Source organism: Drosophila obscura, unplaced genomic scaffold (assembly GCF_018151105.1).
Source record: "Drosophila obscura isolate BZ-5 IFL unplaced genomic scaffold, ASM1815110v1 contig_186, whole genome shotgun sequence".
Lineage (NCBI taxonomy): Eukaryota > Metazoa > Arthropoda > Insecta > Diptera > Drosophilidae > Drosophila > Drosophila obscura.
The window spans coordinates 4,978,966-5,002,551 of record NW_024542774.1 but is presented as its reverse complement, the minus strand read 5'-3'; the positions used below and the strand labels follow the sequence as shown (position 1 = coordinate 5,002,551).

Here is a 23,586-nt window from a genome sequence, read left to right as displayed (position 1 = left end):
GAAAATGGCTCATAAAACTGACTGCTGCCGGCTGCTGATGATGATGGAAAGCCCGGAAAAACCCCGAGCCCCCAGCATATAAATTACAATGTGTGTGTGTGTGGTGTGGAGAGTGGAGCAATTTTTAAGGATACCACACACATACACACACATATGGTTACAGTCGCATTTTGACTAAGCGCACATTAAAAATTAATCTTTTAATTACTGGCAGGAAGGGTAGGCAGGCAGGCAGGCTGGGGAACTACAACCACATTGTGTGTGTTGCATGCGTCAGGAGGCACTGTAACTATTATTGGCCATAAGAGGATAAACGGGGGCACAACGGCTGGCAGCCATTTTGTATTTGCATTGGCAGCCATTTTGCGGATGACTTTAAGTTTACGCAAGAGCAATGCTCAATGCTCAAGCATCAAGTCTCAACGCTCGGGGTGTTGCAGCACAAGGCAGGACTGTGGCGTGGTGCCCTGTTGCGCATTGCTGAAGCCTCATAAATCCATAAGAAGATTCACAGGATTCACTGGAACACGACGGTGCGCGTAATAACATTATCGTCATCTTGTGGTGTACCTCTCGCCGCTGTCTCTGCCCGTAATCCCCCATTCAGGCCTTAATTCCACTTTATGCCTCATTGTTGAACTCACCCCACCAGCTTTTGGAAATCTTCCCTGCCCTTCTCCTCACCCCGCTTGAACATATTTTGCAGCTTTGAAAATTTTGCTTGGTGCCAGAAACTCCAAATTTTAATTGCTTTCAATTGACCAAAAGCTGAAATGCGACAACTTGCCACATAAACTGAATGGGGGGCGCTACCAAGTGAAAATCTTGCGCCCACATTTGAATTCAATTTACATTTTATCGCATTAACATTTTTAGGCACTTTTAATGCGCAAAGTTTCCATTCTACAGTGAGCATGGGAGCAAGGAGCAGAGCAGGCGACCCACCACCCCCCAATGTCGTGTTAAAAGCTTTTAAAATGCGTGTGGACTGTACGTGCAACTGAGTGAGGCACAAAAGAAAGCCCCTGCACATGCTCTCAGTGAAAGACAGCAAGCGTGTGGCATAAGTTTTTGGCTTGGGCAAGGGGCTGATAAAGTGGTTTCAATTTGAATATCTATAGCTCCTAATTCCCGGTCACCTAAGCCCGACTTACCATATATTTACCCCAGAGAAGTTTGATGATATTTATAATTCTCTTGACTATCCATTTCATCCCCAATTTATATTTACATTCCTTGAAGCCTTCAATCCCTCCAAAAAAAAAAAAAGCTTTTAATGCCTCCAATGCCTATCAATTCCGGTTATACGAGTACTCGGCTGAAACGTGATTAACATCTCACGCCAAAGCATGTCGATGTCATTTCGAATTCTATTTTTGATTTATCTAGCAGTGTTGCTTGCTGGTCATGGAAATCTGTTTTCTGTTTTCTGATTCCTGTTCTGTGTTGTGCCACTCACGTAGCCTCCCGTCCCATAATTATGCATGAATCCCAAGCAACGCTTGAATGGATGCGCTTCCAAAAAAAAATAAATATATATGCACATAAATTTGAGCACTCTTTTCCCCCCGTTCCTGCAGCCCACCCTGCACCCTGCCAGAAACGCAATGAAAATGTTAAAATGCTCGCACGTAGCACGGAAGCACAGCACAGGAAAAGTTATTTGTAATGCAAAAAAAAAGCAACAAAACAATGCGGAAAATAGTGATGGGACTTTTGTTTTCCTTCTGTTTGTGTGTGTGTGTGTGTGTGTGTGTGGTGTATATTTGGGATGTATAAACAAGAAAACGCATTCGTAATGGAAATAAAATTTAACGGCAAGGACGAGAGCAAGTAGAAGACGCTGCAAAGTATGCAGCACTTTGTTGGCTGCGAACTACATATAAGGAAAGCCAGACCCCAAGATACAATTGTTTCCATTACAGATATATGAATAGATGTACGAGTGATTCGATCGTAGAATATAGAAGGGTATATGAACAAAAGAAGAGTGTTCTTTGACACTCTGAGTATTTGCCCAGAAGTTTTATGGTAGGAAAGGTGGAAGATATCCTCCCATAGTTCGTGTGTGACAGGCCGGCAACAAATTGCTGGCAGGCAGACAAGGCGACAGGGAAATGTGACACCTCCTGGCCAGGCTCCTGCCCGCATGTCAATGTCATAATTTGCCATAATGGGCGTGGGCATGGGCACAGGGAACAAGCAAAAAGGTAGAGGAATGGATGCAGATGGAGAAGGAGATGGCGATGAACTAGTGCAGGCATCAAAAGATGTCGATGTTGATGTTGATGCTGTTTTTGCCCGGGAGGCGTGGTCGAAAGGGTCCTTGTGCTGGTCTCGGTCACTAGTCCGGGGCCATGACAACACTTGATATCAGTAGTAGGGGCCGGTAGTGGGAGTGGAGAGTGCGGGTTGGCGGGATCTGTGGGGTCTGTGGGGCCAGCTCATGTCATGTCCTTGGCTATGTCGAGCATTGTCAACATTAACACAGCCCAGAGGCATAAAAGGCATATCCAATTGCAAAAAGACGCATGCCGATAACAAAGGCTCAGCAAACATTCAACTAACATTAGTGCCACGCCAGCCCTTGCACACACACACATACACACACACACACATACACTCACAGACAGGAGGCCAGGGTGTCCTGTGGCCCTGTTATAGGGTCCTGGTCGGAGTTTCTCGTTTGCTGTCTATTTTCCTTGGTCATTAAATTTGGATTTTGCGCTGTGCATATCACAAGCGCTTGACTCTGCTCTTAAATATACATTCACACAAAAACACACACAGGACACACACACACACACACACATGCATGGTTACATCTCTTTAGTGGCCCTTTGTGCGACTCCATGCTCCTCAGACTTGGTCCCCAACCCCGCCCCACCGATGTGGCTTAAACCGGCCACCATTGTTGGCGAGGCATTTTGCATGCATACACTCTTACACACATACATATATCCAAGAGCGGATCAAGAGGAAAGGAAGGCAGGTGGAAAATTCCGTCCCCCCCCTTCCCTCATCTTTCAACATCAGTTTGGCTTTACCCACTCCCCGCCCCCAGCCCACCCACAATGCTTTTAGTGCCCCGTTCTAATGTTTTGTTTTGCGTTCGGTTTCGAGTCCTTTGTGGTTGTAGATTTTTCTTCTTTTTTTTTCCCAACATTGCAACAGAAGCGGAACAAAAATGGTTTTAGGGCTTAATGCTGTGGATTTGATGGGGTAAACGAGACTAGAAGGCAGCTCGTTTGGGGCAGGCCAGGGCTAAGCTGCGGGGAGAGAAGAGCTAAATCCGTTGATGGGATTTGCGGCAATCGGAGAAATACGCTGGGCAACCAAAGCGAAGCCATTGTAGTGGAACTTTCAAAGCAAAGAAATCGATGTAACGGATGCAAATTTCTAAGCAAAGAATTCTATGTGCGTTGAAAACTTCGAGATTGTTCAATATTGAAGCTGGAACGAAAGCCACTTAAATTGATTAAATTGTTACATTATTATATTCAAATTACACATGTGTTTGCTTTAGCTAATTGCTTTTATTATTCTTTCTCTTTTTAGGTAAGTTCTCGTCAAACATTTAACCGCTCTTGGAGCAAATTTTAGGCGTGAGTGCGTGAGTGCTGAGTCCTGAGTCCTAAAGCCAATCAATTGCTCATTTTCCCCTCAAGGGCTGCACTAAGCCATCAAAGTCACATCAAGACATCAAATACTCATACACATAATCATCCATATCCATCAGCCAACAACAGGGGCGGCAGCAGATCAGCACAGGGCGGGCTAGAAATGCCCAATAAATCAGTAGAAAAATGTCCAGAAAGACATTCCAAGGGCTGCATCTATTGGGCGCACAGCAATCTCAAAAAACTTTCCTTCGAGATGGTAGGATGCTTGTTGATAGTTGCTAGGGGGTAGCGGGTATAGAGGAGGGGGTGAGAAATGAGGCGGGTGTAACCCCAAAAGTTGCATCGTAATTCCCACGATAATAATCATAATAAAAATCAAGCAAGCGATAAAGCATAAAACCAAATTACATACAACTCGGGCCCTTTCAGGACTTCCGAGACGAGCACTTGAGGTCCTGCTGCCTTATGCCACATTGTTGTTGTTGCTGCTGCGGCTGCTGTACCTAGTTAGTGGTATTCTTGTTATTTTTCGTGCTGCCCCTACAACATAAAAATGAAAAAGTTTTTTTTTCCACCAAAAGCAAACTTGTACATTGTCAAAAAAAAAAAAAAATAGAAGAAAAGAAGAGGAAAATTGCGGCCACTAAAATATGTGTACATACATACATATATATATATATGTATATAAATATTTCTTTTGAGGCCTTTGCTCTGGTCAGGACTGTTCGGACATTTTATGGAGCACGTAACGGACATTTTTTTTCGGTTATATTTCACGCTTTTGAAAAACTTTTCCCATAATATGCGACAATGATGGGGCTTATGCAATATGGTCTCTGGGTCTATATGGGTTGTGTAACTATCGGCACGTACATGGGTATTCTGGCCCAAAAGATAATGCCGGGGGTGTTGCCCATAACGATCTGTGGAGTAGAGTAGAGTAGAGTAAAGGGCGCGAGTGGCGTGAATGATTTATGCGCCGAGTGGAAGAGCTAAATTCATTAAGTTGTCAAATGCAAGTCAACACAATACAAGATTCTGACATGGACATGACATTTTCACTGCGTACAAGCCATAGAAAAGAAAATTCGGAAAAGCCAACAGAGAGTGTGAGAGAGAGAGAGAGAGCAAGAGATGGAGGGATGACAGACAATAAGACAAATGCTGAGAGCAATTGGCGCATGAAATGTCATTGAAAACCATATAAAAGCAGGTCTAAAATTGGAATACAGCTAACAGCAGAACAGCGGCCATACCTGCCTCAGACAATTGAAAAAAACAAACCCAACGGATTGGCATGAAAGATTCAAGTTTGAATGCCTTCAGAGTAAGCTATATGGTTTTTATTGAAATCCGATGGTGCGACTAGATGATCCAGCGCTTGCAATCCTCTCGATGTATACAGAATCCTGTGATGTCACGCTTCCGCACCATACCGGGGGCACAGGCACAGCCTCGTTTGCATTTGACGTATCTGCATTTGCGTATAACAAGCTGATCCACGCACAGCTTTTGGCAGGAGCGTACACAGTTGACAATGACGTCATTGCAGGTACACTCTGGCCGGGAATGAAAAAGAACAATTAAAAAGATCTGGCTGCAGGGATCTAACTGAACTTACCAAGTAATTTCTCGGCAATTGCCGATGATACGAGTATTACGAGCACCCAAGTAAATTTCATCTCAAAGTGAACAATATTTTCGTATTTTGAAAACAAAATTGAGTGCTGCAGCAGCTTCCCAAATTGATTCGTCAAGCGGTAAATCGTTTAGTCTCGAAATTCGTGTGCAAAAATCCTATGAAACTCATTTTCTGAACAAAGGGCGTCACCTCTCACCCCAGAAGCCGTGCCCACAACACCACAAAGCCTCTTAGCCCCCAAAAATCCGGCCATATTAACTGGGAAAATGTGCAACTGACAAAATTGCGCACCAAAGGGCGCACCGCACCACCAGGGGCGAATATTATAATTCTGCTAATTGATGGAATGGTTTTGGTGGCCAGCAGCCAGCAGGCAGCAGGCCAGGGATCAGGGCAGGGCTTCGGCCAAAATCAAATGAAAATCCGATACTAATAAACGGGTTAACGGAGCGTATACGCAATGTGCGGTTTGCCATGTTGATTTTACACATTACACATTATATTTTCGTGCAGTGTAATTAACTGGCAGCGCACGCATAATTAAAATTCGTATATGTATGCAGTAAATGTGGCATATGTGGGCGGCATGCAGCAGAAGAAAGGTGCATTGTGTGTCTCCGGCTCATATGTCAGCCGTGGATTCCATGGGCAGTTGCAGTTGCAGTGGCAGTGGCAGGGAAATGGATATGCAGCTTCAGCAGCTAGACAATGGACAATAGACGCCTGACCATCGCTGGCAGCCCCTCTCAGCCCCGCGTATGTGCAGCCCCGTGTCCGGCCATGGCCAACGATCATCATTATGATGATGGGGGCATCACTGGCGCTATTTGCGGTTTTAATTATGTCCAGCCCGCATTTGTAGAACAATGCGAGTGGATTTGCGAATGAAAATGAGCGGTGCCACATGGCAGCTGCGCCAGCAACTGATTGGAATAAATGATGCGAGTGATTTCCCCCCAAAAAAAAAAAAATGAATAAGCAGAAAAACTACTGAACGTATCTGGTAAGCAAGAGAACATTCGGTTCGAATTTTAAACCATAACAAATGAATGCAGAGACGTGAAAGAAATATGGAAAGCGAATGCTTATCAGAGCATGTAAAACGTTCCATGTTGCAGGAGAATTTCTGCTCCTTGAATCCTATCTACCACGACCTCTCACCATTTCCATTGTTCGCCTGGGAATCGTTGCCACAAGGCGCAATAATAAAGCACGGCTAAGGGGTGGGGTGGGAATGGCATACAGTCAATCAACGTGAAGGGCTTAAACTGTCACTCTTAACCAACTAACGAACACCCGGGCCCAGACCCACACCACGCACACGTGGGAGAAATGGGAAAAGTTTATGCTTATGGCTTAGCCAGGCCAGGCGCCTGAAAAATTAATGCCTGCTAATAATTCAAGGGCCCGTAAGAGGCTCGACCTGGAGTGTGTGTTCATGTTAAATAATCTAACGCACAATTAATTGAAGGTGCCATAAATATAGCGCATACGCAACGTAAATCAGCCAAGATGCCAGGCGGATAGGCGGATGGAGCTGGGCCAGCAGACAGTCGGACAGGAGGAAACCCTTCAACACAAAGACTGATTATGCACGCAATTAATTTTGGAAGCCTTTATTGTCCCACGCACAGGACGGGCACAGGATAGCAGGAGCAACATGGGACACGAAAATCTGCTTATGGAGCCGAGTCCTGGCTGCCCCTGGGGCATTGCTCTGATAATTTAAGTTGCTTTGACTCGAATTAACTGAGTTTATCCTCATTACGTGTGATTGTCTAGTCTCTTGTCTCAATTTGTGAGCGAGTTGCAGGCAATGGCAATCCATTCTTGCAGGATCCGCTCCTGCCTATGAGGCGGATGACCGCCATTCTCTAGCAGCCGGATATGAAAAAACCACGGGCGAGGGCGAACGTCCGTTAGCTGACCGCAGCATTAAAGCAACATTTGTTTCGGTTTTTCTCCAGCCACTCAGCCACTAACCCGCCGCAAGGGCAAGGGAAACTCTGCCATCAGCTTCTCGTGAAAATTTCGAACAATGCAACACAAATTGTCGGCAACCGCAGCAGCAAGCGCGGTTTACTCTCTGTGGCATCCACAGACAGAAACAGATGCAGTGGCCGTGCCAGTGCCAGTGCCAGTCTCGGTCTGAGAGATGGAGATGGAGCTGAGCGAGTGGCCCGGACACCGCAACTAACAATAGTTGACCAGTGCTATATTTTGACCTGTTCAGCTTCAAATACAGAAGCCAAGCATCACTTTAAGGCGCAAGTTGAGGCCAATGATGTCATCCGAGTGGGCGATGGCATCCCAAACAGAGCAGCAAAATTATTTAATGAGTTCTAGGAATATTCTATTTTTGCAAAATTCATTGGAATCGAGGTATAGAAATTCTCTGCTGTGCAATTTCTTTCGAATCAAACGTTTTTTTCCCCCATATCTTCAACTCTTGGCCTGCGCTTTTGCCCGTGCCATGTTCGTAATCAGGTTTCGACGTGACTGTATGACCCCCCGTCGGATAGACATGCCCACAACGACAGGCGGGGGTCGGCATCCTCACATCCTCCCATTGGTAGTCATTTTTAAATGCTTCAGCATGGCATAAAATTTGCATGAATTTCTTGCATAGTTTATTTAGCGTTCGCCATTGTTGTTGTCCATTTTGCGTCCGCCCCAGCGACGGCCACGGCCCACGATGTGGCAAGGTTGGAGCGCAATGCACAGGAACCGAAATGTGTGCAGAAAAATCGACGGGGATGACACCAGTCGCAGGAGCAGAACAAGGACCAGGACCAGCCTCCCACGGCTAGCCTTGCCCATATTAAGGCTCAATTTTTGCGTGCGGCTTTTGGCTCCGCCACACAGCGCCACAACGAAAAACAAGCGGCTGCTGGTGAATGGTGAATGCAGCATTTATATTCATATATGCGGTGTGGAAATGAATCGTGGACCTGGCAGCTCTCACCGCAGGATTCAGTTCATTGATGGCACACGGGGGGTGGTGAACAAACAAAAAAAAAAAAAAAAAAAAAAACAGGTGGAAGTGGCGGCAAAAGATGGAGGGGCATCTCCCAGTAGGCGTTGAAAGTCTGTGAGGCATGTGAACCAATTCAATCGCCGCCCTTTAATTTCTTCTGATTTATTCGTATCCAAAGAAAAATTTGCATGCTTTTTACGCACATTAGCATAGGCAAACAGAGGACCACAGCAGCAGCAGCAGCAGCAGGAGCAGGGGCAGGGGCAGGGGCAGGCAAAACACTGACGGGGGCAAGGCAGAGCACTGTGCTGGAACATATAGGGTTGCAGCCTTCATCTGCAGCAATCCAATATGTCAAATTTGAAGCACGCTTCAAAGCTGTCTCTTCGCTCTATTTTCTGTTGGATAATATTTTTTCTATCAAATGTCAAGTGTCAAGGCAATTCCAATGCCAACTACTCAGTGCAGTGCTTGCGCTCCTTCTCTTCTAAACCATCTTCAACACCCCCCCCCATCGTGACAAGAGTTGTGCCATTTTGACATGCACATTCGTCAACAGCGGGTACTCCCAGTGCATTTGTCCCACCCGTTCCGATGGACATGTTTGCTTATCTAACACCCAAGCCACACCCACAACCAAGCCACACCCACACCACCACCCACACCCACTGCCCACTCGACCGTTCGACTTTCTTCCTGTCTAACATGTTTCAATAATGTTTCAATCCATCCAGCCATATTGGCTTATTTAGTTCATGCCAATATAGACTGCCCTTGAGCTGCATTTATTATGCATTATGCACATACCATTGACATGGCAATGGTGCAGAACCCAATTAATACCCAAAGGGTAATGGGACGAGAGTTGTAATTGAAATCTCTGCTTTCCGAATCCAGATTGAGAATTGCCATTGCAGTGGATTTATTTCAAGGGGTTGATGGTGTGGGGGAAATTGCTTATGAAATCGTAAACTGGCCAATATCCTGAGCCAAGGATGAGCTGCCTGTGATTGATTCCCTGATATAGCTGCTGTCTGCTGTAAGCTTTCGCCTAAAGCCTCTTTCTCATTATACCACACTGAATGCAACTCGAATCAGAGCCTTCAGTTTCGCTTAATTCCGTTCACATTATTTGAGTTTTGGGGCTGCCGTTTATGTTTCACCCACATGTTTCATTAGCTGCGCCGTCTTTCACTGTAATTTGTGGCCTTTCAGCAATTAAAGCCGCATTGTAATTCCTTGCCTTCAGATAAATTACATTACACCGTACCCGCCCCCGTCCCGGCCGTTAGTCGTTGCTGCTGGTGCGTGGGTGGGGTGGGTGGGTGTGGCTTGAAAATTGTTGCATACTTTTGTGCGGCGGCTTCAGCGCGAGTCTGCCACTTGACGCGGCGGCGGCGGCGGCGGCGGCTGTGGAAAGCAGAGGCAGCTGCCACTTTAACGCGCTCACTCCGGGCCAAGCCATGCCACGCCTCGTCCATCCATACCGTCTTGTAGAGCAGCCCCAAAAGCCACCGAAGCAGCCACCCCCCGGCCACAGGCACACGGCCCACTCAATTAACGCAAGTCATCAGAGGGTTCTGCGTGGGTGTGTGGGCGGTGTGTGGGCGGTGTGTGTAGGTTTGTGTGCGCACTTATGCTTGTATTTGTCTTAACAACTCTTGCATACAATCTAAATGGCTCTGCCTGGTAGCCTGGTAGCGGGTCCCAAGTCCCGCGTCCCGGATCTTGGCTTCTTTGCTCCTGCTTTTTCCCCCTTTTTTATTTTTGTGTGTGTGTGTATGTGTATTTTTTTTCCTGCGCTGCCTCTCGCATAATTACTTTGACTCGACTTTTACGACCTTTCTATGAATTACTCAAGAAGTGTTGGGAGCACGTCGCCTGTGTGTGGCTGCCCCGGATGCTGCTGTACGTTCGTTTCATTCCTGGCAATCCCATTCCATTCCATCCCATCACATCTCGTATCTCGTATAGGATGGGGATGCCGCCTCGCTCCTCGATCTCCCCACCGCGTGGAGTGGGCGACGCAGTTTATCCCTTTTAACTGCCGGGATTGCCATCCTTTCGTTGCGCCTTCGTGCCTGCCCGTCGTTCGTCTTATTTATTTCTTTTGCTCGTGTTTGCCTGCTAATTTCTTTGCTCTCTTTGTGTAATGGAAGTCGGGAGCGAAGTTACAGTTACTGGCGGAGCTCTACTACCAGGCAGGCAGGCAGCCAGGCAGTAACTCCCATCTCTTGCACGCCCCCACAATTTGCAGAAGGTGCAGCCAGTCAGTCAGTCTTAGACTGGGTTGTCGAGTGTCTGTTGACTTTTCTTCAGCAGTAAAAAACCTAAATATTCCATGGTTTTTTTTCCCTTGAGTTCTGTTCTCCATTCTCTTTCTTATCTTATGATTATTACCGTTACTTTTTAGCGATAATGGCGGAAAACAATTTCGTGTATTTTTCAATTTTTCCCAATGCCATGCCCCCCACTGCCCAAGTTTTTTTTTCCATTTCCTCCACATTACAGCAATGGCATTCTTTTTGTTCCAGCATCATCTTTTCTTATCACTTTTTAATTTCCTCTGCAATCCTTTGCAACCCTGTCATGGATACAACCCCCACCCCCTGCCCTCTACCTTACATCTAATGCAACATTCAGTGGCAAATACACACACAGAGAAAGGAAGAGGGGGTAGGGGAATGGGAATGGCGAATTGGCCAAACATTATCTCCCTTGGCTTTTTAGCCAAACGACCAAGTACGACGCAACACCTACGCGATTGCTAGCTTTTTTTTTTGCCCAGCCCTGGCCAGCCCAGGCCATCCCATCCCATCACCCCCACCCTCACCCTATGGCTTATTCCGCCCTCTTGTCCGTCGCATTGTTAACCAGAATTTATGCGTTCAGCTGCTGCTCCTTCTCGCTAACGATACTTTTTTCTTCCCTTTTCCCTTGTTCACTTCCTGTCCTGGCCTGTCCTCTTGTCTTGCCCCCTCGTCCTCCTCCCCCGTAATTTTCCTTCTTTTCCTTGGGCTAACTGTTGTTGCCATTACGTTTATAATTGTCTTGTGCAACTTCTGGCCGCCCCCACGTGTACCCACCCACCGACACACCGACACACTGGCAGACGCACCCACGCACCAGCAGGACGCACCACCACCTGCCAGCAGGAGCAGGAACAACAGCAGAAACAGCCACCTGGCGCCACCCAAGTCGTTAGGTGGCCAAAGACTTGGACGTCTCTCTCTCCCTCTCTTTTTCTCTCTCTCTCTCTCTCTCTCTCTCTTTCTATCTCTCTCTCTCTCTCTTCTGAGTGGTATATCTGCCTCTCTTTGTTTTTTCTCTTTCGGCCCGTTTTCTGCTTACCTTTCGCTCTGTCACGTTAACGGGTTTGCTCGATGCCTTGTGCCTCCCATTCGACCCTTTCAGGCTCATTGGCTAACTGTTGATTTCGTTGTCATGTTGAGTGCAGCACTCGCCGCACTTCCCTTCTCCGTAGCTTCCTCCGCCACTCCCTCCAATTGCGACACACATTTGATCCCCTCTCCTCTACTATGAGGGTATTTTCATTCTCTTGGATTTCATTCTCTCTGTCTCTGTTTTCCCCGAGCTCTGCTTGTTTACATTTTCATGCTCGAATTGGCTCTTGTGCTTTGGTAATTTCCATTGTCTCCCGTCTTGGCATTCGCCTCCTGCTGCTGCTGCTGCTGCTGCTGCTCTTGCTGCTCTTGCTGCTCTCCTTTTGGCCAACTTCAAACAAACACATTAAGCGGGCTCCGGACTCTGGACTTTTGTGTGCCACTGACAGGGGCTGGCCCCTGGTAACCTCTCCGGCTCTCGCCCAGCTCTCTTTCCTTTCTCCAACTTCCGTTTCCCCTTCCTGCTTTCATCGCTACCTTTGTGTGAGACATAAATTTTACTTTAAAATGTATCTCACTCTCTCTCTCTTTTGGCTGCCCTGGAGCAGCAGCACTCTCCCCCCCACCCCATTCTCCCAGTCTCTATTGCTCCTTTCATGTCGCTTTTTGTTTTGCGCTTATTTTCAATTTGAACATTTTAATGTTTGTGGTCATAAAATTCGTTTTATTGGTTGTAAAACTGAAACTGAAGCGCTGCAGCAGCAGCAGCAGCGGCACCGGCAACATGACAAGTTGGTCGAAGAGGTGTGGGGTGGGACTGATGGGTGGTGGGAGCACAGTGGATGCTTGGAAAAAATTAGCAGCCTCTTGCTGGCCCTGGAAATAGCCACTTAAGAGCCGCGTTAAGGCGCGATAAGAGGTGCTGCCGCAGCAGAATATTTGTCAAATGAAACGAGCTCCAAATTGCTTACCAGAATCGATATATCAATGTCTGGCGGAGTTTACCAAGCTTTTGTAATTGAATCGGAAAAGTGGACATACCCCTACAAATCATTGAAGCTAAGTTTTGAACAGTTCTCGGTTCAAATTCGCACATTTTCCTGCCATTAGCATGCCATTTAATTGAGGCATCCATGGGCTTCTCAATGACTCTATGGCATTGCCAATTTAACAGTTTGACGCCCTTACACGCCCACAAAACAAACCACTTGGCAACCACTTGCCGGCAACCCGAGAGTTTCCGTCGAGTTTCCCTAGCCTGATGCGCCTCAATTAAATGTTAATGGCAAAATTTTATTGCCGACACTCCGTTTTTATCTTCATCTCCATCTCCATCTACGTCTTCGTTTTCATCTCTGTATTTGCATCTTCGAGCGACTCATTTAAATTTTGCTCATCGCTAAAGCAGCAGCAGCAGCAGCGGTACAGCCAGCACCACAGCGACTACGACTGCCAGTTCCACCGGAAGTGTCTCAACAGCTCGTCTCTGTCTTGACTATTTTCCCTTTTTGTCTTCAAACAACAACAACAGCAGCACCAGCAGCATCTACAATGTAGTGCCATGCATCGCACGGTCACTTTCACAGACAAATTTTCCAGACTTATAGCTCAAAATGAAACCGTATCTAAGGCTTCGGCTTCAGCTTCGGCCTCCTTGATTTCTATTAACATTTTTCTGGCAACTGCCGCTCCCTTCGAGTGTTTGCATATTTTATGACTATGTGATTTTTCAATTTTGATAATTTGTATTATGCTAATTTTCTCATTCCGTTAGAGATCGTTGCGATAGGGAAGCTGTGGAGAGTCGTCCCACCCTTTGCACACGTCAGGGAAAAATGAGAATGAAAATCGAAATGATAGGAAAATATTTGTGCACATTTTTTCTTTTGCATTATGATTTGTTTGCTGTGGCACGCGGAGGTGGCATGCCCAGCTCTGGGCGATCGCTTACAGCATGAAATTTAATGTATTTATGTTATATTTACGGACCTATTAAAATTATAGCACTTGTGTTGATTTATGGCGACTGCGAATGTGTTAATTTCGTTTGCGCTTGCACAGTGATCGCCCAATCAATGGCAACAAATATTTGCCAACGAATAAATTAAATCAATGCCAGCCAGAATAAAAGCCAGCAAACTGCTGATTTAAGTTGGAACTTTTTTGTTTTTGTTTTTGCTTTCGCGAGGATTAAAATCTCTTTAGCTGGGCTTCACTTTCGGCTCTAACAAATCCACAAAGTCGTGTGCCTTCCAAAGGGGGAAAATAAACGAGGATAAAAACCCGTCTTTCCAGTTGTTGAAATTTACTTTTGCACTCAAGGGCCGCGATGCTTATTCTGCTGCTGCCCCTCCCTCTATGTCTTGCTTTTGGCCAACAACTAACGGCACATGGTGAGAGCCATGCCAAAATGCAGTTACTCACTGGGTTCTCTCTCTCTCTCTCTCTCTTATAACCCTGCTCTTTCTCTCTGGCCTGAGCGACCTTCCCCTGGCAGCTGCAGCCCCCGAAAGTGTTGAAAATGACTTGAAACGGGTTTGAATGGGCTTTGCTCGGATTGGGGCTCCAACTTGTGTTCGGTTTCGGGTTCGGGGCTGTGTTTGGGCTTGTGCTTTTGGTGTTGCCCCGAAGAAATGGGTCAATAAGAAATTCAAATGCTAAAAAACTTGTTGAGTATTTTTTTCTTTTTTATGCGAAGAACGAGACCAAAACAGGGAACTGCTGCTGCTGCTGGCGGGGGAATGAACTCCTCTCTCGGTTTGTTTCCTTCTCGATTTGCGGTCGGTTCAATGACTTCTCCTCACTTCGACCAAAAACCATGACAATCAATCGAACTTCTGGGCACAATGGAAATTGCAGCTGCTGAAAAAGGCCAAGAGTATCCATGAGGAATTGTGGCTGTGCAGCCACAAACATGAATTTGATTTGATTGCATGCACTTGGCTCTGCCTGATATAAGCGTTTCAGCGGTAAGCTTTTGCCTTCTGTCTAATGCTTTCATTGTGTCAATATATAGTTTTTGCACAGGGATTCGATTCCCGTGCTCTGTAGCAGACTTTGTAAGCCTCGGATGTAGTTTCTGACAAAAACCACGAGACCAATCAACCTTTTGGGTATTCTAATAATTTATTTGCGGTAATACCGCCACACACTAGCTGCTGTCGCTCAAAGCTATCTACTTAATTCACTTACATTTGAGAATATTTCTACAGCTTCGAAAGGTTCAGCAGCTTAAAGCCATGGCTTTGCCATTCCAGTTCACTGGAGAGCTTGTCAGCCCCATAAATGTGTGTGTAGAAACTGAAATCACAAAACAATGCTTGACCACAAAATTGTTGATAACGCCACCGAGTACACAATATTATTAATATTTAATGCGCTTTGCGGGACTCTTGCCATGCCCCATTGTTCCCTTTATGCGGACGAATGATGTGGGAGCTGGTCCGTTGATGGACCTGGGGAAAGCCGCTTAAAATATTTTCCTGCCACACGGAGATGCAGTGGAGATGTTTGCCTTTGCTTTCATTCCAGCCTCGGCAGCTGCTGTTGTTGTTGTTGTTGTTGCTGCTGCTGCTGCTGCTGATGGCATTTCGCTGATTTAATATTTAGCACGCCTGGACACTCCCCACCCTCTGGGCAACAGCCAGAGCCAGTATCCCCTCTGGCATGACGCCTTAGTAAAATTTTAATGCGCTTTTGATGATGGCCATAAAATGGCAAAACAAAATGCATGGCGGGCGGTTGTGCGGCACATAGTGGGATGGGCGACTGCGGGGCGGGGTCGCATGCATGCGAATCTCTGCTCTAGATAAAATATTAATTTATTTTTTTACCCCCCCAACCCGCTTGTCCTTTTTCGCAGCATTCTTTGGGGGTGGAGTGTGGTGTGTCCCGCGGCCAGTCCGAGCAAGTTATAGTGCCTCATAAAATGCCACGTAGCTCGTACGATATGTATCACTTGGAAAGCACGGCTCTTATATTTTAAATAACTGTTTCATGCCACAAAAAGTGCAGCACCCAATAGTACCCGCCACCGCACCACCCACAGCCCGTGAAAACCACCCACTCTGCTGTTTTATTAATACTTTCATTTTGGATGCGGTTTATTTGTTTCTCCTCTTACTCTCTCTCTCTCTCTCTCTGGCAGCCTTTTATTTCTCGCCTTCTTGTGGATTAGTTTTTTAATTTCCACAGCTCGTGAAATGCTGAACTTTTTGATATGCAGCCCGGCCAGCCCCTGCGCTCCCTCGTGTGAAGGATTTAAGCGCTTCTCTCAAACTTATTTGGGATTTTAAAAATTTTATGGCGCAATTCTGTCGGGTAAAGCATCAAAGCAAAGTCCTCAATCAGTTCAAGGAATGTGGAGTGACTCGAACGCAACTGTACTTTATTATGGAATACTCTGGAGAGCCTCTTGGCACTTCCGTTTCCCCCTAGAGTTTGTCTAATCAGCTCCATTTCGCACATAATCATTCAGGGATCCCTCCAAACTCACCCTCACCCTTGAGCTCGCGCTCTCTCTATTTCTGTTTCTCTGTCTTGACTGCCAATCCCAATACCATTCGCCTAATGGGCTCGAATTACCAGCCAACAATGACTGAACAGAGTCGACTATCCGTATCCCTTGCCTTTCGTTGGGTTCGAGGAGAGGGCCAAGGCAAAGTCCTGGTGTCTCTCTGTGCTGCCATCAGAGGGCACGCGCCTCATTTATTCAATAAGCTGCCCTCATAAACAAGAGTAATTTTTCCAGGTCCCCACCCACCCTTTTTTGTGCACTCTGGCTGGCTGGCTGGCGACGCTTTTGACTTGCTCGATGATTACGCTATTTACAATAATTGCAGACATTTTGTGCTCCTTCTTTCTCTAACTTTGCTTCTCTCTCTCTCTCTCTCTCTCTCTCTCTATTTCACTCTGCCTCTATGTTCAACTATGCCTGTCCTTTCCTGTCCTGTCCTTGTCCTGCTTTAGGACCCTGTGCAAATCGCATTAAATGCAGCTTCAAAAACGAATTGTAAAATGTCGTTGCAGATGAAAATGAGCGAGAAAACGTATTTTTTTCTGACCCCCCCTTGTCTCACTGTCTCACTGCCTTCACTATCATTCTCTTTCGCACACTTCCACTTCCTTCTGCAACTTGCACTCCACTTTCCGCTCTCTGGCCAGCATTTCTATGCAGTAGAATGGCGCACTATCCCCACTATAAAGCGCAGTGTGCACACAAAAACTAATTAGAAAACTTTTGCGGTTGATAGAGGCAGTGGCAGAATCGTCGAGCGGGTGGCGGGTGGCGGGTGAGTGGGGAGTGGCTGGGCTGTTCGGGAAGTGTTAAGTGTGTGCAGAGCGCGAGGGGAATATAGTGGAAGAAAAAAAGAAAGCAGCTGCATTAATAATTAAGTAATAGTACACACACACACACAACACAGACATCCACAATCATGGAGCGGAGCACAGAGTGTGAGGGCGATGGAGCGGAAAAGTGAGAAAATGATTCATATAACAGTTCCTCCACCCCTACAGCTGGAAAAACGAGAAAAACGAGGAGAACTCGTAACTGTGTCAGCGGCAGTGAAGGCTAATACTCACTCGTATGCAATACATGGTTTACATCTCCAACTCCTGCTCATAGAATAACAGTCCGAAGGAGCCAATTTCATATAGAAGTATGTAGGTACTGCTTAAGGAACCGTTTGATCTATCCCAAATAGCCCTTGTTGGCTTTCGTCCAATCATTTTGGGGGAATTGTGAAATTTGCATAGGCTAAAAGTTCACCCATCGCCATCCATCGGCCTCTGGTATTTGGCCTGATGAAGTTGCTACCCCTGAATATTGTATTGCTGTGTATAATGCAAATCAATGTGAAAAGTTTTCAGCATGCTTATAGGACTTATCGATGAATTTCATGAATAACAAAATACTGCCAGAGAGACAAAAGCCGCTTAGGCACTGGCTCCTTCCTCTAAGCTCATAGAAATGAGCTTGAGATGGCGAAGTGGTGTGGTGGGGTGTGGAGCGGAGTTGAACAAATTGAACATTTTAACCCATTACAACATGACAAGCGCCCCTCAAAGAAGAGCCCCCAAAAAGCCTTCCTCCATCGAATTTCTCGACTATTTTGCCAGTGAAATAAATAAACGGAACTCAGAGATAGAGCGACAGTGTATGAGTGTAAGGGAGATTGTGTGCGGAGAAAAGGGAAAATTTGGCAGCTTAAATTTTCCATAAATTTCCATGGCAACGACCAATGCTCATTATAATTTGCCATCAATTCTGAGAGCTGGTTCATGCTCTGAGCCCAGACGAGCAAATTCTTTATTTTTCTTCCCCATTCTTGTTGGCCTAGACCTGGCACGCCTCTTGGCTTTGGCCGCGGCGCCCCCGTCTGCACACTCAAAACTCATTAACGTAATTTTCGAAAATTTATGAATGTTAATTGGGAAATTTCTTTGGCATAGGCGAGCTGAGGCAAGTGCTTATTAAATTATGCTAATGAGTTCTTGAGCCTCACGAAGCTGTCCTGTAAGAAACTCACTCCGCCTTCTTTGGATTGTGGGGAAGGGGCAGCCAAATGAGAAATTCCAATTATTTCAGACAAAAAACACAAATGGAAATGGAGTTGCTCTGGGAACAGTCCAGTCAACAGTCCTGTGTGGCGTATGAAAGAACAAAGAATAATGCAAAATGAAAGGACACATGGAATGTCATTCGTTTCAATTTGGTCAGAACCAAACAAGCCGTCACCCTACACTATCACCATTGTGACAATATGCACAGATGGTATTTACTTGCAGCACGCCTGTGACCTTGCCACCAAGACTGCTGACAATTTAAATTTTAAATTTCAATTTGGAGCTTAAATCTAGCGATTACTCTTACTTACTGGAATCCATTTTCTTGCAGGATGTTTTGCACAAAATCTGTCATCCACATGGCCAAGTGCTGCGCATTGTCATCTTCAAAAAGAATGGAGTCCAGGCCATGGTGGAGTTCGACAACCTCGATGCGGCCACAAGGGCGCGCGAGAATCTGAATGGAGCCGATATCTATGCCGGCTGCTGCACTTTGAAAATTGATTATGCCAAGGTAAGTCTGATCTATCGATTGGATCTCCGATATCATAACCCACTATATATATATATATATATTCGGCTATATTCTATTACCGTTTGCAGCCAGAGAAATTGAATGTGTATAAGAACGAGCCCGATACCAGCTGGGACTATACGCTGAGCACAGGTGAGATTCTACCAAGTGCGTTCACATTTTTTACTACTTTTTTCCCCCTCTTAAAAGAAATAGCCTCTAAGTGATGCACCTATACATACATCCACACAGCAGCACCCACACACACACACACACACTCTGTCATAGACACTTGCATACACACACACACACACACTCTGTCACGAACAGAAACACGGAGAGATAATGATTGCTTTTTGTGTCACTCTTGAGCGAGTCCAAATATACTGTAGAAATGTAGCCAGTTTTGTGCCCTGCTGTGATGGCAATTAGTGCCGTGCCGCCTATAGAACTGTTTTTTGGTTATCCACATACTTGAGTTTTAATTGGCCAAATACCCATCCATCGCCAGCACTTTGATCTAAGTTGCCTGATACACTGAAACGTGGCGTATGCGCAATTTCTTATGCTGCTTCATCTTGCCTTGTTTCCCGAAGCGTTTCTGTAATCCTGTAATCCTTTTATTAACAATTTTTGCCGCTTCAAAGTTTTAACCGTACCCTCAGGCGTATACTTAATGTCTTAACGAACACTCAGACACAAGGAGGAGACCGCATCATCATCATCATCATCGTGTGGCATCTGGCATTAAAGATACACAACATTGCCACCACTGCCGCCTACGTCCGTCCAAGCAATAGTGCCACCTGTTTGTGCCGCCTACGTCCGTCCAAGCAATAGTGCCACCTGTTTGTCTCTCTCAGTGCCTCCCCAATCCCACAGCCCCAGCCCCAGCCACTGCCACTCCCACTGTCACTACTAGTGCCACTCCACTCCACTCCTCCTTCTCCTCTCAACTTGCCCCAGCACTGCGCATTTCACATGCTTGCAGTGCTTATGACAGGCGACAAAGTTGCGCATTAAATGCCATTTTTAATTTGTATATTTCACTTTGAATAAAAATGAAATTAAATGCTTTTGCCCCGGTTTTCCGCTCTCTTGTTCTCTCGACTCGACTCGACTACGACACTCGTCTGGGGCAGACAGCGAGGCGACGACACTGTCAACGTTGTCATCCTTGTCGTTGTTGTTTGGCGTTGTCTGTGCAACGAGCAATTTGTAGCTGGAAGAGGTCGACAGACGGGTAACATCAAAAGGCCGACAAACCGAGCCACCAGCGGATCCTGTCCCGTCCAGGCCAACGCACTGTTAATGCTCTTGTTGCTGCTGCTGCTGCTGCTGCTGGTGTTGCCATGGCAAACTGTCAACGTTGCCGCAACCACTGCCACAGCAACGGCTGGTACTGTGACTGGCTGGTAGCGCGGGGATAAAGCAGAATGACCAAAGCCACAATAACTCAGACAGCCACGTTTTTTCAATGGACAGACAGAGACAAAGTTTGGCTGCTGCTGTTGCTGTTGCTCCTCCTTCTCCTCCTGTTCCGCCTCGCCCGGCAACAAGGCAACAGGACCGATCCGATGCATTTATCTGCCTCGTTGGATTGCCGTTTACTTTTGGTGTTGTCTGGTGGCAGCCGTAGTTTGTTTGCACTGGCATTTGCATGCCACATCCAGCTCTCTGGTCCGATCCCTTCTCTGCCACTGAGTGCTAGCTCTTGCCACAAACGGATGAGCCTGAGCCTCTGCTGAGCTGGGTCTATTTGCCAGCCAGCCAGCCAGCCAGCCACCGAGCTGCACAGGCAGCCTCCCATCAATGAATGGCACAGAACTGAATGAACTTGGATCCTGTCTGTCTGTGGCGCTGCAAATGGAGAAGGCGTGGGCGGAGATGTGTAGCTAGTAGCTACAACATCATTGTCATGTGGGCGTAGACCGGGACGGTGATGGTGGGGCATGTAAATTAGACCTGGGACTATACACAGAACGAACAGAATGTGGGAGATGCGTTCCTTTCTTTGTGGTTGATGGTGGTTGTAGTTGTGGGCGGGCATCTCATTCAAAGGCTTCAATGGATTTGAGTGCATGGCAGGTGGAAACTGTCGATTTTTCCCACACTATCCCTGTGGCTGGCTAATTGAACGGATATGAGTGCTGGGCGAGTTTCTGCAATCGATCGAACATGACCAGGCAAATTGCTTGGCCATAACCCACGGAAAATTCGATGGTCTGTTCTGCGAATCGGCTGTGGATATTTCCATTGAAAATATACATTGATTTAATTTACAATCCTCGTTGGAGGGTGACAATCCACGCCCACAACTTGGGTTGAGCGTCAACTTCGTCCTGAATTATTGTCTTAACAATAATAACAAGCGGACAAAGCAAACAACGGACAGAGAACAGAGCACAGAGTGGACGGTGTACAGCGAGAGAGGGAAAACAAGAAGGCAAGGGAAGTGAAGTGGGGAAAGTTAAATATAAAGTGGAAAATGCAAACCTAATATTTGCATAAGATTTTCACTCGCCCTCTGTGAAACGACTTTCTATCCTTTTCTGTAGCTGCCTTTTCCTTACCTTTTCCTGGCAATCGATACAAAATGCCAGCACGTGAAGGGGGTGGCACTGGCAGTGGCAGTGTCCTACTAACTGAGCCACCGCCTTGGGTAAACAAGGTTCCTCCCTCCATTCTGTTCCGCTTGGCCAAAAAAGCATTCGAAATGACTGGCACTGGCCGAACCGTCCAAAGTAGCAAAGAACTTTTTAACAAGTTGACTTGAGTGCTAACCCACCCAGTCACCCAGCCACCCAGCCACCCAAGCACCCAAGCACCCAGCCATTTCCCGTCGCAAGGAAGTATCTTACCGTACCTCTGCAGTGGCTGCAGCTCCTGCTGCAGCTCAAAACTTCATCAAGTACATACCGAAAATTTGTATTTGCATTTGCATTTGACAACCGCGTGGCTGCCACTGTTGCCACAGTTGCCACCGATGCGGTTCGTCCTAGTCCTCGTCCTCCATCGTCATCCTGCTGCATATTTGAGGGATATTTACAGTCCCCCCTCCGCCTTCTATCCTGCATTCTGTCTATTCGCGTTTTGTTAATTTTCTACTCATTTTGCTGTCATCCTCTCGGTCTGCGTCTTGCGGCTGTGGCGGTTATCCTTGCCCCGGCTGCAGATGGATTCATGCTCATCACAAGTCGCATTTTCCTTCGTGTTGTCACGCGATGTTCTCTTGCTATGTTCGCCCTCCTTCCTCTTGTTGCCATCGCCCATCGCCCAACGCCCATCGCCTCCCCGTTGTTCTTTATTTGATTGCAAATTGTTTTTGCTCATCTTTACCACCGCCCCACCCTAGTTTGGGTTCCGTTTTGGCTCAAGGACGTTCGATTTTTTTTCCCTGCATTTTTACCCCACTTAATGGAGCCAGCGAGAGACTTGACAAACCTACGTGAATTCTCATACGTTTAGGGAATGCGATTTTCCCTTCCGTTTTCCCATCGCCCTGATGCAAAGTGACAGTTTCGCTTTACCGGATAGTTTGTCTCCGAGTTAATTTGGCTTGTGCTGAGGAATAGTGTTCGCTTGAAATTGATTAGAGACGATTTGCTGGGAGAATGGTGTAGCAAATTGCAGCTTAGATCTGGTTATGTTCGGCGACTCGGAAGATTATCTGGTAGCTGGCCAAAACGATGGCCCATTTACCAATTTTATGGATTTCTTTGGGCCACTGATTGGGCCCCTACACAGATATACAGTCGCAAGGAACCTGGAAATAATTAACCACAGAATGAGTGCTCGGCTCCCACGGCTCACTCCCAGGGGTCCCCAAAAACGTGCACCGTAATGGCAGTCATTATTTATTTTATTTCCGATTGCACGAAAAGAGCAGCAAAATAACAATCATAACAAAACAGGACAGGGAATGGCGGAATTAGGTAGCAGAAATTTCAATAAAAGGCGAGACACAAATAAAACAAGACAAAGGACAAACGAAGCGAGACGGAAACGCAACGGAAATGCCAAATGCCATAAAATAGAGAGAGAGAGAAAGAGAGAAAGAGGGAAAGGGAAAGGGAGACTCACACGAAGGGTCTGCTGGGTTTTTGGTCCTTGGAAGTGGGACAACTGAAGTTGAATATAAAACATGACAAAACTATTTCATGTTTACGATTAAATTATGTACGAGTTTACCTCGTAATCCTCGCAGTTCTCTCAGCTAAGGTGGTGTCCCCATGCCGCATGCCAAATGCTCCATGCCCCGAAAGGATGTGTCCCTGTACCACAACAATCGAATTAAATGCGCATAAATTATTCATACAGTCTCGGTCTCTTCTGGCCCACATGCAAATCACGTTGGCAACCCTGCAGCGCAGGCGAGCCCATGGGCGTGTGTGTCACCGTGGCAACTCCGTTTTTCCCAGTGATTTCAATTATGGCTAGAGTTTTCGATCCTGCCGCATTCTTATTTATTTAAATTGCATGCGAATAACTTTCCCCTTCGCTTTCGCTTTCTTTATCCCATATCAACATTGGATTTTCCCTAGTCCTGGGCTCTCTGAAGGCTCTGCCCTCGATGGGGTTGTTTATTTTTATGACACAACGATTTCTAGCAGTGTCTCTATTGTGTGTGTGTGTATGTCTGTGTGTCTCCTTCGGCCTTACTGCTTGCTGATTATTTTCGTTTTATCTTGAGCCATGCGCCATTTTGGACCCCCAATTTGTTTTTAGTGCCCTCCATATGCTGCTGCCATTCAATTTGTTTTTGTGTGTGTGTGTCTGTCTGTCTCTGTCATTCTGGGCTCCCCCCTGCCGCACCCATCAAATACATTGTAATTATAACGGTTTACTTTTTCAGCATGGTTTATTTAATGCCCAAAAAACCCAGCGAAAACTTCATCTAATCAGTGTGAATAATTTGT

General features: G+C 46.4%; 2 protein-coding genes across 19 annotated transcripts in view; one reads left to right on the top strand and one right to left on the bottom strand.

The window, feature by feature from the left end:
- LOC111076408 (heterogeneous nuclear ribonucleoprotein L) overlaps nucleotides 1-23,586 on the top strand; it is a 107,298-nt gene that overhangs the window by 35,610 nt on the left and 48,102 nt on the right. For 12 of the 18 annotated variants that reach the window (XM_041593330.1, XM_041593336.1, XM_041593329.1 and 9 more), the window contains 2 exons: nucleotides 18,485-18,667; nucleotides 18,757-18,835. In XM_041593330.1, the coding sequence (XP_041449264.1) occupies nucleotides 18,485-18,667; nucleotides 18,757-18,835 (262 nt within the window). The remainder of the gene's footprint in view (nucleotides 1-18,484; nucleotides 18,668-18,756; nucleotides 18,836-23,586) is intronic. The other 6 variants (XM_041593331.1, XM_041593338.1, XM_041593337.1 and 3 more) reach the window with 1 other exon arrangement.
- Nucleotides 4,944-5,354, bottom strand: LOC111076397 (SCO-spondin). The gene is made up of 2 exons (XM_022370197.2): nucleotides 5,245-5,354; nucleotides 4,944-5,182 (listed from the first exon to the last, which is right to left on the bottom strand). The coding sequence occupies exons 1-2, from the start codon at nucleotides 5,303-5,305 to the stop codon at nucleotides 4,989-4,991; spliced, it is 255 nt and encodes an 84-aa protein (XP_022225889.1). The 5' UTR covers nucleotides 5,306-5,354; the 3' UTR covers nucleotides 4,944-4,988.